Genomic DNA, 12,546 nt, shown 5'->3' with positions numbered 1-12,546 from the left:
GTTCTGAATTTTGACCTGTCTTACCAAAAAGCAAGTCCTCTAAGTCGAGCCGGATGGTTTTTCCTGGTCTCTGGCCAGCAGATCTTCCAGGAGAGGAGTCCCGGGTTTCCTCCCTTCCGATTCCGGCTTGGAGCTGTCTTCCTCTCAGCGAAGGTCAAAATCTCTTCCCTGCAGCCTCCTCTGGCGTGCCTGCCTCTGGAATGTCTCTGGCCGACGGTGCTCACCTTTGTGAAGCCACCTCAGCTCACTGCGTGCTGGCCCTCTTCTTCGTGCTGGCCCTCTTCGTGCTGGCCCTCTTGGTGCTGGCCCTCTTCTCGCTCACTTGTCGCCCACTTAGGGCCCACTTCACGCCCACCCAGGGAGGCCAAATGTGACAGGCGGCGACCTCTTTTATGGTCAGAGATCACTCACCTGCACATTAAAGGTGGTCTGAGAGTTCTTGTTTTGCAGCCAGGGCGCAGCAGGGCACGAAAGAAGACTCGAAAGCTGGTGTTCTGAGGTTTCCAAGGTTGTTTATTCTTTCTTATCTAAGGAATTTTCTTTCTACCTTACAGCGATCTACTCTGCAACTCGTTCAAGGCTCTTCTCCTGCCCTCCTAGGCAGGACTTATCTTTTATACTCTAAATTACGTATACTTTATTTACAATCAATTCCCAATACATGACACTTACATTACACTGTCCAGTTTTCCCTTAACCAATCCCGAATTGGCATCCTAACCCAGCAGATGGATGCCATGAAGAAGAAGAAAGAATTTCTTACTACGCCACAAATCCTCCATCTTGTGTTCAGACCCCCTAATATAAACAATCTTTAAAACTTTACTTTTCTACCTTTTAATACACCAATTTACACTCTACTTATTTTTGTGACTCTGTAATTCTGTATATAAAGATGGTAATTTCTCCCAGGGACTTAGATCGAACTCACAGGGGTTTTGGGCACCTTGCCAAGGCTTCTGAGCCCCCTGTACAGACTCCAGGGAAGCCAGGGGAATATCCTGGGTTCCCACACCTGAGCCTATCTCTCTTCAGCACAGTGCTGACACTTTGTAACTACCAAATAACAATTTTACAACCAGTAAGAGGGATGGAAAATGGAGAAGCCACAGAGCCAGGAATGCTCAAGCCTACTCTCTAGCCGGATTTTCACTTTGTGGTCCAGTGTGAAATACAGAAACAAAAAATTAAAAATGTTTGTTCAAGGTCTTAGGCACGATGGAGAGAGGATTATAACATGTAAACCTGTATTTTTTTTCAATTTCAAGCTGAGTTCCTATTAAGGAAGAAGTATCCCTAAGCACTTCTTTACTGAAATGCTACTCAGTTCTCTATTCCTATCCCCATGCTGAATGTAGAATTTGTTTTCTGTCTGTATGCATTGCTCCTTTCTGCTTCCTAAGAAGATGAAAGTCTACCTGACCCAGAAATGGCAAAGAACAAGTTGAGGAACAATCCTCAGCACTTCAGTGATTTTATTCAGTGGAGGAAATAATTCACCATAAATTATCCTGGAGGCGTGTTCAAGCATTGGTTTTCACAAATAAAACGAAGAAAACTCTTGATGACTGACACATACTTACTTCTACTTAGTTATTCAATTGTTGGGTTTTTTTTTCCTAAGCGGTTATGCTGAAGTTCTTTTGTGAAACATTGCTACACAACAATGTAAACATTCCTGCCCCCTGCAGACATTATCACTCTTCCCACTACCAGAAGTGTATTACAATGAGTCCTACTGGCACTCAAGAATCACTTGAATTGTATTATCAAAATTACTCACTGAAGTTTCATAATGACTGAGCTAATTTACCAGCTTCCTGCTGATATTCCACCCACACATTTCTGGATGTATGCTGCATTTTTAAATATTTTAATCTCTTGCACTCATGAACTGAGTCTACATTGAAAATAAATCTTAAAAAAGAAGAAAAATCACCAACAAATTAAGGCCTCATACCCAAGAGAATAAAGAGATCCCATTTAGAGTAGGGGAAGTTTATAAAGTTGGTGTGTCATGGCTAAGTCAAGATGAAAAGGGGATTTAAACATCATTATTTTCACTCACATGCCCAAACAAATGCAGCCAGTTCAGTTTGGGAATTGGTCAGTGTTAATCACTAATGTGAGTATAATATATCTGAACACAGTGCAAATACTCAAAATTGTGAAGGGACAATTATTGTATCAAGATAATTTATGAATTGCTAAGAATTGTTTTTAACACTATAAAATAAATATGAAGGGAAATACAACTTGTATAATACTGATATTTACTTTAGAAATGTAATCAGGATGAAAATGAATCCAAACCTTGCACATTTCTCTGCTTCATGGGACTCTGTATCAAACATGAAGAGAAGTTTAAACTTATTTCCCCTATATTCAATATTCCATTGCAGCTCCATTCCACTCTGCTCCTCCAGTTTCCCAGGCTTGACAGGACCTTCTGCTGTCAACCTGTGCCTGCTTTAGTTAGCAGCCCAGCAATGCACACGGAGAGAAACAACTTAAAATCAGACACAAGTTTTATGGAGCAGAAAATAGCTTAAGAAGAGAGAGGTGTGCTCAGACTTGATCCACAGGGAAAGCATATCCACAAATGTGATTTTGAGAACACCTGACCTTGACTTAGGGGAAGACAGTTTTTCTCCCTTGCTATGTGTGCAAATTCAAAACTGGAGTTAGGTAATAGTGGAGTTACCTCCACTTCAGTTTGTAACAAGCAGTTTTTGACAGTCTTTGAGAGGAGGAAGTGAACAGAAATGGAAAATTCATCCAGTAATGTTTCATAATGCTCTTGAATCAGATTTTAAAAAAATAATTCACAGTTTTAATTTTTCTTTTTAGAAGGCATGGAAACGATGACCTATCACATGTAAGTAACCAGTCATTATGTTAACAGTATTTAAAAAACAACCACAAACAGAAAGTAGAGTTCACATAATTGATCCCCTGGTTATAAAGTATGCATGACTGCAGGCAACTCCTTAAGCAAAGTTAGAGATGGAATCAAGGATAAAGTGTAAGGAGACAAGCATCTAAGTGACAGATATTTTCAGGCCATCTGCTGGTGTCCTTTCATCCTTTCCATGGTGAACACAATCATCAAAAGTTTTCATTTCTTATGTGACATTGTTAGAGGAACCTAAAATGGCTGACAAATTTCAATGTCAGAGTTCTCTTTAAAACTGACATTTGCTTGGCAATGCTTCGGAAGGAGATCACTGCCACAGACGAGGATATTTATTCAAAATAAATGTAATTAATTAAATCCAAATGTTTTTCTTTACAGTAAGAAATCCAAAGAAATCACATCTCACCATTTCTAACACTGTCAATTACACAGTTAAATACAACACATGAATTTTGTAACCTCTCAGTAAAATGACCAGGTATTAAAAAAAAAACAAAACAAACCCAACCAACAAATCAAGGAAAAAAACACCCTAAAACATACACCAAACCCATAAACAAATTAAAAAACAGTTAACACAGGGTTTCAACCAGAGGAGGTATTTTTAAACTTTGTAAATATGACATCAGCAGTGCACTTAGTTACTTAGGTAATAGATCTATATATATACTCTAATCCAGATTTAATAATTTAAAAAAATACATTTAAGTCTTCCTCTTACAAGATGACATAAAAATTTGACTCAAGTTCAAGACCTGCCTACACAGGATGACTTTTCAGTTAAGTTCTCTATCACAACTTGTGGTCCATGGTCACTAACCAGCTCAAGGGATCCCACTGATTTTTTGAGTAATACATCATTGTTGGTATAACATATGTCACCTTTGTTTCAAATACAGAGAAAAGAATTCTCACACACTGTGTGAGATGATACATTCATTTTTTGTGCTTCTTGATAGAGCAAAAACTGCTCTTTTCCCTTAATCAGTTCATCTGCCTCAGCATTCTCAGGAAAGTACTTTAACAGCAACTTCAAGAATAGCTTTGGACCCAGAAATATTTTGAACTCTTCATCTGGGTCAAGAGACGGGAGAATACATAACAGAAGCTTGCAACCTGACTTACTTCAAAAATCCAGCTGGATGGAAAGAGTTGCCTCATTTCTTCATCACCTGCACTGACAGGTAGGAGCTCATTCCAGAATGTCCGATTTTCCCAAACACGGAGCACCATGCAGTGGATGCTTCCCTCCCTTGGGAAGCCGCGCGTGTCCCAGCACAGCGAGCTGGCACTTGGGGCCCTCAGGTCCTGTGACACAGATGTGTAGGGCCTGAGCTTGGCTTGGCAGAGTCAAAGCACAAGAATCAGACATGCAGATTTCCTCCCAGATGAAGTCACGTGCTGTAACATAAATGTGCCTCCTCCCAGTCAGCTTCACCGTGACAGAAGGGGTCCTCAGAAGTTCCTCATGTGGTTTAGTTACTGAAAGAAAAGAATGCTGGCAGAGCCATTTTTGCCTTCACATGTACAGAAACAGCAAATTTTCAACCAGCCCATTCCATAGCACACTATCACAATCAGCCTCTTTTTCTTCACCACTGTATTTTATTTAAAATTACTTACTTTTCAGAGCAACCAAACCAAATAACTCTCTCTTAGAAAGAACTATGTTACAGCTAAGCAGATTTTCAAGCAGTTGACACTTACTGGCCGTTTGCATACCCCAGAATTTATTTGTATCCCATCTCTAAAGAAGCATTTACTTGAAAGGCAGTCTAAAAGATTTGGCCGTGGTCACAGGGAACTCAATGGCAGTCAAGAACAGAAGAAATCTAAAGAGCCCTTGCTCTACCAATTAAAAATATAAAGTTTAGACATATAAATACAAAATTTGGAATGTTGCACTGTCACAGCTCTTTCATAAATTTAGCACTTATGATTCCAGAAAATAATGTTTACAAAATAAAAAGTAACACTGCGGCTTTAAGATGGCTCAGATTATTTGAGAACAGTAGTATACTACAAACTTTAGAAAAATCCCAAAGGACTTCACCTAAAAGCACCACTGCCAGAAATGTGGCGTTTGGAAAAACAATGGTTCAGTGCAAATACTGATCAGAAATGCAAAGATAAGCACTCCAACCAACAGACAGTACTGTCTTGTTAGTGTCTGCTTCTGCTACCAGCTGCACTAAAAAAGAACTCTCTCATTTTATATTATGTTTCTCTTTAAAAGTATTCATATAAAACATAAATTTTGAACAAAAACAGACCTGAAAGCCTGCTTATATTGCTAGTTTTTCAGAAAAGCAAAACATCTAATGACTCCCTGTTCAATTAAACCTGTATCACAAAATCAAAACAGATAAATGATGTGTACCTTTTTATTTCTACACATGGGATTTCAGACCACTTCTCTCATATCCAAATAGGATATGTACATATCCTGTACATATTATAGAAAGTGAGAGAGGCAAACATGACTTCCCCACCTAAAAGAAGCTGCTTTTTTCATGGACATGGCAAGCCAGTTCACAGCCACTTCCACACAAACACAGCCATAGGTAAACACAGTAGTTTGAATTCAACTCCATTGAGTAGCTTACATGTCAACAGAACCTTCTGAATCAAAACCAGCTTTAAAACAAACTCCAAAAGCCCAAACAAATAAAAAAAATCCCCAAGCCACAATACATGGCTTCACATCACGCCCAAAGCAGTATCTTTGATAGATTCATTTTGATGCATAAAGAAAAAACCAGAAAAGCTGGAATGTGGTAAATGCAGAATTCTGCAAGTCTGATTTCTAAGAATCCACTACAGCCTGAAATCCTTATGAGTAATGATAAATGGCAATAGGAGAAATATTAAAGTTCCTTTAATATTTCACTACACTGCTGTTTGGAAGGTATGTATATGTGTTGAAATGGTGTCCCAGAACTATGTGTATGTTAACTTCATATAAAAACTCACCACATTTACAACCATATTTCAATTTAATTATTGTACACAGGTTAACAAAAACACTGGATTTAACAAAAACAATATTCAGAATGGTACAACACGTGTTCATCTTTTCTGGGAAATAATATTACAAGTGATCATCTTAGGACAATTTAGCCACACTAGCGACAGAAGTTCTGTTAAAATGCAACTGTGGTCTACTAAGCCACTTATTTTAGCACTACAGAGTATTTGAAGTTAAGAGTCCTACGGCCAAGGCTTAAAAATCATTTAAGATTCAAACCTCAAAACGTCTTACAGTCAAAATGACAGTATTCTTAAAAAACCACAACAAAATAATCCCAAAACAATTAATTAAAAGGCTTCTGTATTTAGTTCTATCCTCTTCATGGCATTCTCTATTCATATAGTTGCTTGTATCATTGGTAATAGGGTCTGTATCTGGCTTGATCAGGGTGATGTGGTCCAGGAAGAGGGGCCTGAGCAGGAGGCCCTTGCATTCTTGGAGGTGGAGGCGGCCCCCTTGGAGCTGGCCATATCCCTGGACTCATTCCCCCAGGCTGTGTGAAAGGGGGACTAAGAGTTCCTTGATCTTCACTGAACTGTGGCAAAGAGTTGGGATTATAGTGATGGGGAGGGGGTGCATTTACATTTACAGGTGGGCCTCCATGCTGAGGAGGAGGTCCCGGAGGAGGATGGTTCATATAGGGTGGCATCTGGGCAATGATGTGTCCGGGAGGCGGGGTGATGGGCGGCGGGGCAGAGGTCATTGGAGGTGGAGGAGCCTGGCTGTACACCATGTGAGGGGTGCCTGCCGCCTGCGGAGGGTGCTGCAGCGGGTGGCTGATGGGCGGAGGCGGCGGCGGGGGTGGCGCATAGTGCTGCTGGGGAGGCATAATGTGATGAGGGTGTGACACCACTGGCTGCCCCTGGTACTCAGGATGGTGGTGAGCAGGTGCAGGCGCTGGTGGAGGCGGTTCTCGAGCACCCGAGTTGGAATCATCCTGAATGGGGACGGTTATTAAGTTGCTGTGTTTCCTCGTTGAGATGCGGAAGGTGTCCTGACTGACCGGGCGGGGTGGTGGCGGGGCCATGGACATCTCTGCAGGAGGAGCACGGATGTCTTCGTGGGGCTGGTTATAGTGCTCATGTGGCACATGCTGCAGAGGAGGTGGTGGCATCATGATGTGCTGCTTTGGCGGAATGTGGCTCATGTGATGTTTCTCAGGGGGCATTATGAAACGCTCGGGAATTTCGGCCGGCGGCGGGGCAATGGGAGGATGTACGGGTTCAATGGGAGGACGAGTAACAGGCTTCCCAGCTCTCATGTGACGGTGGTTGATGTGAGCTTGTAAGTCCCTCTGTGACAGGTAAGTTCTCTTGCATCCTTGAACAATGCTACACATGAACAGAGATCCTCGCACACACTGCTCAATTCGCTGCACAGGTTCATTACAGCTAAATAAAAAGAGAATATTGATTTATTGTCATTCCAGAGAGCTCGACATGCATTCTTCCTTGTTAACATAATTAGCCAAATTAGAACTGACAATTTTGCCCCACTTAGCAGTGAAAGGAACTTTCAATGATTTTGAAGTTCACCTAGTTTTCAAATCTCAAAATGTAACTATGAAAGAACATAAAAATTTAATGAGGTAGAATTTTTAAAGTAGCATCTCTTACACAAATTTCTTCTGCACATTAAGGCATAACAGGGGTCATTTTCACTAAGTAAATCAAACTGCTATTAAGTCCTTTTAAAATTAGAGCAATAACAGGTTACCTACCCAAAAACAACAAAGTAAACACTGATCTCTTACAATCCCAAAATATGGAATAGGAACTAGAAAGTTCAGAGTACTCTAGTGCCTCTGCTAAATGCACATAAATAAGGGCCATGTTAACAGAGAATCTGAAATAAGATATTTAATTTACTTTCTTACATTTGCTTTAATAACAAATCATGAGATAACTTACCCTGGACACATTTTGTCTCCCTTTTTCTCATGTAGTATAGCACAGTCATAGCAGAAAACATGCTTGCAAGGTATCTAGAAATAAAAAATTGCTGTTAAGACATTGTGTATAAATATATATGTCATCTGCAGAATACGGTTCCTCCCTCCAGTGCACAGTTCACAATAATTAAAGTAACTAAGTTACCTATGAGGTGGACAAGCAGTGGTTAACAATTTACAGCATCTTTGCACAGAAACCGTCTAGAACTGTTTACGCTGAGTTTGGGTTTTCTTGAGCTCAAGTGTTGGTACAAAACATTGGCAGAAGTTTGAGTCTTGCACTATTACCAACACCGAACTTTCACAGAAGCTGCATATGCAATCTGAGTACACTTGTCTTGCTGGCAAGGAAGGAAAGTTTTAAAAGCATTAACTGTCATTAAGTCAGATGCTGAAGCCTGTTACATCACACTTAAAAACCTAAATTAATCCCAGGGATTTTTAAAGGTACATAAAAGTGAACAGTGCTTTCTAGCTTCACTGCAAGTCTTCAATTGAGATGAAAAGCTTATTTTCAAACCTAAGCAGTCAGAGGTAAAAATCCCAGAACCTGAAGGTTTTTTTCCTTTGTGATGGTGTTCTGGTTTCTGTTTAACACTTTACTTTATTGCATCAGGGGTAAAGCAAAATCAGTCAGATAGATGGAAAAAAACACTTGAGCAGTGAAGGCCTTCACTTCCATCCTGGTACTATTCTGCTGTTTATTCAGATGCCTGTTGAAATCAGTAATCTCTAGAAGCCTCATACAGACACAGTAAAATCTTATTTTATCTAAAGAAAACAATGGCTGCATCTTCCACTGGTAATTTCACTCACCATACGTCCATACATTTTGATGGGCAATCCACACTTATCACAGAAATGGACTGGTGTATCATCCTTTTCCCCCAGCAAGTTTATCTGGTAGGACAGAGAAGGGGGTGAGAAAACAAACCCCAGCATACTCATTTATTTCTGAATTAGCTGAAAAGGAAGCAAGAGCACCACAAAAAGGAGAAAGCAAAGGATGTATTTTCAGTCAGACAAAAATAACTGAAAAACTTTTAATTAACAAAGTATCTACCAGAACTACCTACAGCTTGGTATGAAACATAGACAAAGATTCATGACTTTACCTTATAATCCCAAAAAATGGGTCCAGGAAATCTTCTCTGATTGCCAAACATTTCACCTCCTTTACATTCGTATCTCTCCTCTTTGTTATAATCAAATTCTTCTGTAGAAAGGAGAAAGAGAAGAAAGACACAAGCCAACCACAACACTTTCATAACTGACACCAACTGCTATTAAGAGCAGGGGTCATTTATACTGAAATAATCAAATAATGCCACAGCACTTCCAATCTGCTAAGCCCATTCTAAGAAAGGCAGAGCCAAAATTGTAAGACACCCTGTTTTGGAAATGGATGCTACTGAAGACTTACAGTGCAGCAGTACTTGGAGAACTGAAACTCGTTTTGCTTTTGGACAGAACCCCAGACTCTTAAGTCTCTGAGTAAAGTCTAGAACAATGCTGTAGAATAAGACACTTCCCTGCTACAGGGAATTTATATGAATTTACCTTCATCACCAGCTTGTGTCTTCGAAGGCATCCTGTTCATACTTCTTGGAGTTCGAGGTGCAGGTTTGGTTTTATTGGTCTGTTTTGAAATAAGCTTTATAGGGATTCTTCTACGGACATCAAGACCACCCAATGATCCTGAACTATTTGTTCCTTGCAAATCATTGTCTAGGAAAGAAAATAAAAAAAACTTATTTAATTTTTCATTTATCTAACAGTCTCTAAAGAGGCTTAATATTTACAGAAAAGTTTTATGAAAAATAATTTTTAAAGTTTGCTTAAGACCCATACAACATACCAAAATTTAATCACTAGAAAATAGGTATCTTCACATACAATTTATTCCAGAAGTCATGTGACAAAACCGAATTGGGAACTGCAATGGTTTCAGGAAACCTAGTTTAAAAATAAAGCTATTTAAATAACCTAGCTAGTCACACATTTTTCCACAACAGAAACATTAACCTTATAGCTCCTCTCACAGAATGAAGAGCACTGGCGAGTCAATTCTTTGTACAACCTTGACTACACAGAATTTCTTATGTGAAAAGATCATTATTACAATTTATGTATATTGTTTAGTAGAGTAGAAAGGAAACTAGCTTATATATTAACATCTTGATATACCATCAAGATAGGAATATGTAGCTAATTTTCCTAAACTGAAAATTATTGTTCCCAGTTGCATATAGAATTCTCCTCAACCAGATTTAAATCTAAGTACCAGGGTGAACAAAACAAGGAGTAGCCTGACACAGGCATCAACAGGTACAGGCTCCCAGAGATAACCAAGACCAGGTAATGCAACAAGCAGCAGCTATAAGGAGGTGTAACTCCCTTGACCTCCAGTGAGTTTATCTGAAACCACCACACAGCACCTCATCCATACAAAAGTGAAGTCGTGTACTTCACAAATCTTCCCAGCTCGCTGAGATTTTAACTGTAAATGCCACAGGGCACAAAGCAGGGCACGCTCAGTCTGGAAGGGGTGAGCCCCAAGCAGTTACAGCCCCGTGGTTCCACAGGGGATGGCACTCCAGCCCTCGAACGGCTGCAGAGGCCCCAAAGGATTGCAGTGCAGAGCACGGATACTGAAATTGGGGCCCATTAGTGTAATTCTGCACAATGCCTCACCATCTGCTGCCTCTCAAAGCCCATAACCACCACACACAATGCAACAAGTAGAAGGAAAACAAGAAAGAATGGGATTGCTCTCAGTTTTTCAGCAGCTACCACCAAAGCTAGGAAATGGCTCAGTTTCAAACTGGGACTGTGCCCTGACAGTCCTGCACCTCCAAATCAAAAGCCCTCAATTTCCTCAGACAGATCAAGCTCCTCTTAGCACTATGGCTGACAGCTTCATTCTAAAAGGCAATAAGCAAAAAGGCAGAGCAATAAAGCTTGTTTTTACTTCTGGTCATTTGTTCTTTCTTTCAGCTGTCCAGATGAACCAGCAAACACACAACTATGTCATGGGCTTCCCCAGGGAGTGCTGGGCCAAGACATCACAGGTAAAGCCTGCTTGTTTTCCACGTGTTGGGAAATACTGTTTTTTACCAGAATACACAAAACCACAGCACCATAAACCACAAACAGCCTCTGCAGCAACTCAGTCTATTTGCAAATGGGGTAACTAAAATTTTAAAAATCAAAAACTTGTGTATTAGTTAGCCCACTGAACTGCCAATAGGTTCTGTCACTTTTCCTCCTTGTATCCTTTCAAGCCACGAATATTTACATGAGTTATCTGCTCAACTAACCCAAACCAGCAAGTTTATTAGTCACTCATGCTTCACAGAAGGGTAATAAATTCCAGTCTGCATGAGCGTAACTTGCAGGATTATGTCCACAAAAAACTACGACAAACACACCAAACTTGCTAAGACTACTTAAAGAAGCTCTAATTAGAGGTGATGCAACCTACTGAAATGTCACCTTCCTCAATTTAAGTTTTATTTTTACACTTCAAGTTTTATTAAAATTCACAAATACAGCTCAAATACTTTACACAGATAGAGACATAACGCAATCTTTTGTAAGGGAAAGTAAAAAAAACCTCCAAAACCACCTCAGCAAAAAGCCCACGTCCATTCATTTATTCACTGCACTACGCCACCGCATTAACTAGCAAAGGATCACAGCTACGCCAGCGCGCTCGCCGGCGAACGACATTTAAACCACGAAACCAAATTTAAGCACACAAGGAAGTTTCCTCTCGGTCCACAACAACGGAATCAGGAAACGCATTATGGGCACCGATGCCGCGAAACGCCGCGGGCAAACGAGCGTCTCTCCCCCACCTCCGGGACGCCACAGGCTGCGTCCGGTGCTGCGGGCCCGGGCACCCCGGCCCGGCCGGCGCAGTCAGCGCCCGCCGCTGCGCTCCCGCTCCGTCCGGAACGCGGCGTCCCGCCGGCAGCAGCCCCTCAGCCCGGCCGAGCGCCCTCGGGCCGGGGCCAGCGCCGGGCGCCGCCGAGCCGAAGGAGGCACCGGGGCCGCCGCGGCTGCCCGGGCACGGAGCAGGCCCCGCGGCACACTCGAGCCCCGCCAGCAGCCCCGGGGGCCGGGCCGGACCCTCCGCCGCCGCCCCTGCGCCGCCCCGCGCCCGCTGGCCCCGCTTGGCCGCTCCCCGTCCGGCGGCGGGCGCGGGCCCGGCGCGGCGGGCACGGCCGAGCCCCCGGCCTCCCCCTGCTCACCATTGTGGTCCATGATGCGGCGCGGGGCGCTGTGGGAGCGGAAGGGCGCGGCCGGAAGCGGCGGGGGCGCGGGCGGGGCGCAGGCGGTAGAGCCGCGCTCGCTGAGGCCAGGCCCGGCCGAGCGCTCCGGCCTGGCCGGGCACGGCGGAGCCGGGTGGACTCTCACCGCGGCAGAGCGGCGGGAGCGGAACGGAGGATGCAGGGTCGCCTCACAGCGGGGCGGGAGAGGAACGCGGGAAGCGGGATCCCCTTACACCGGGGCGGGAGCAGAATGCGGCGGCCCCGGGGTGCAGAGCCGCTGCTAGTTGGACATTGGGAGGCGTCCCGCCTTTTTTTGGGGGGCAAGGATGGAATGAAAACATGGTTGGGTGAGTCTGTCAGTTCAGGAGCC

The 12,546-nt window shown here is 42.7% G+C and overlaps 1 protein-coding gene across 2 annotated transcripts; it reads right to left on the bottom strand.

Moving 5' to 3' along the window:
• Window positions 1-4,500: 4,500 nt before the first annotated feature.
• CBLL1 (Cbl proto-oncogene like 1) lies at window positions 4,501-12,228 on the bottom strand. Of its 2 annotated transcripts, none has more exons than XM_033058772.1 (6): window positions 12,156-12,228; window positions 9,460-9,627; window positions 9,015-9,112; window positions 8,716-8,799; window positions 7,859-7,932; window positions 4,501-7,339 (listed from the first exon to the last, which is right to left on the bottom strand). In XM_033058772.1, the coding sequence occupies exons 1-6, from the start codon at window positions 12,166-12,168 to the stop codon at window positions 6,301-6,303; spliced, it is 1,476 nt and encodes a 491-aa protein (XP_032914663.1). In that variant the 5' UTR covers window positions 12,169-12,228; the 3' UTR covers window positions 4,501-6,300. The 2 variants fall into 2 exon arrangements, with proteins under 2 accessions (XP_032914663.1, XP_032914662.1); XM_033058771.1 differs by having other exon boundaries at window positions 9,015-9,115; window positions 12,156-12,207.
• Between the last annotated feature and the right edge of the window lie 318 nt (window positions 12,229-12,546).

The sequence above is a fragment of the Catharus ustulatus genome, chromosome 4 (assembly GCF_009819885.2).
Source record: "Catharus ustulatus isolate bCatUst1 chromosome 4, bCatUst1.pri.v2, whole genome shotgun sequence".
Classification (NCBI taxonomy): domain Eukaryota; kingdom Metazoa; phylum Chordata; class Aves; order Passeriformes; family Turdidae; genus Catharus; species Catharus ustulatus.
This window is presented reverse-complemented; position numbering and strand designations above follow the sequence as displayed.

Bases quoted from the DNA above. Each gene is read 5' to 3' on its own strand.
- CBLL1 (XM_033058771.1), bottom strand. The intron at 9,116-9,459 runs GTAAATTCATAT...TCCTTTCTACAG, and splicing joins GACACAAGCTGGTGATGAAG to AAGAATTTGATTATAACAAA. The intron at 7,340-7,858 runs GTAAGTTATCTC...CTTTTTATTTAG, and splicing joins GGAGACAAAATGTGTCCAGG to CTGTAATGAACCTGTGCAGC.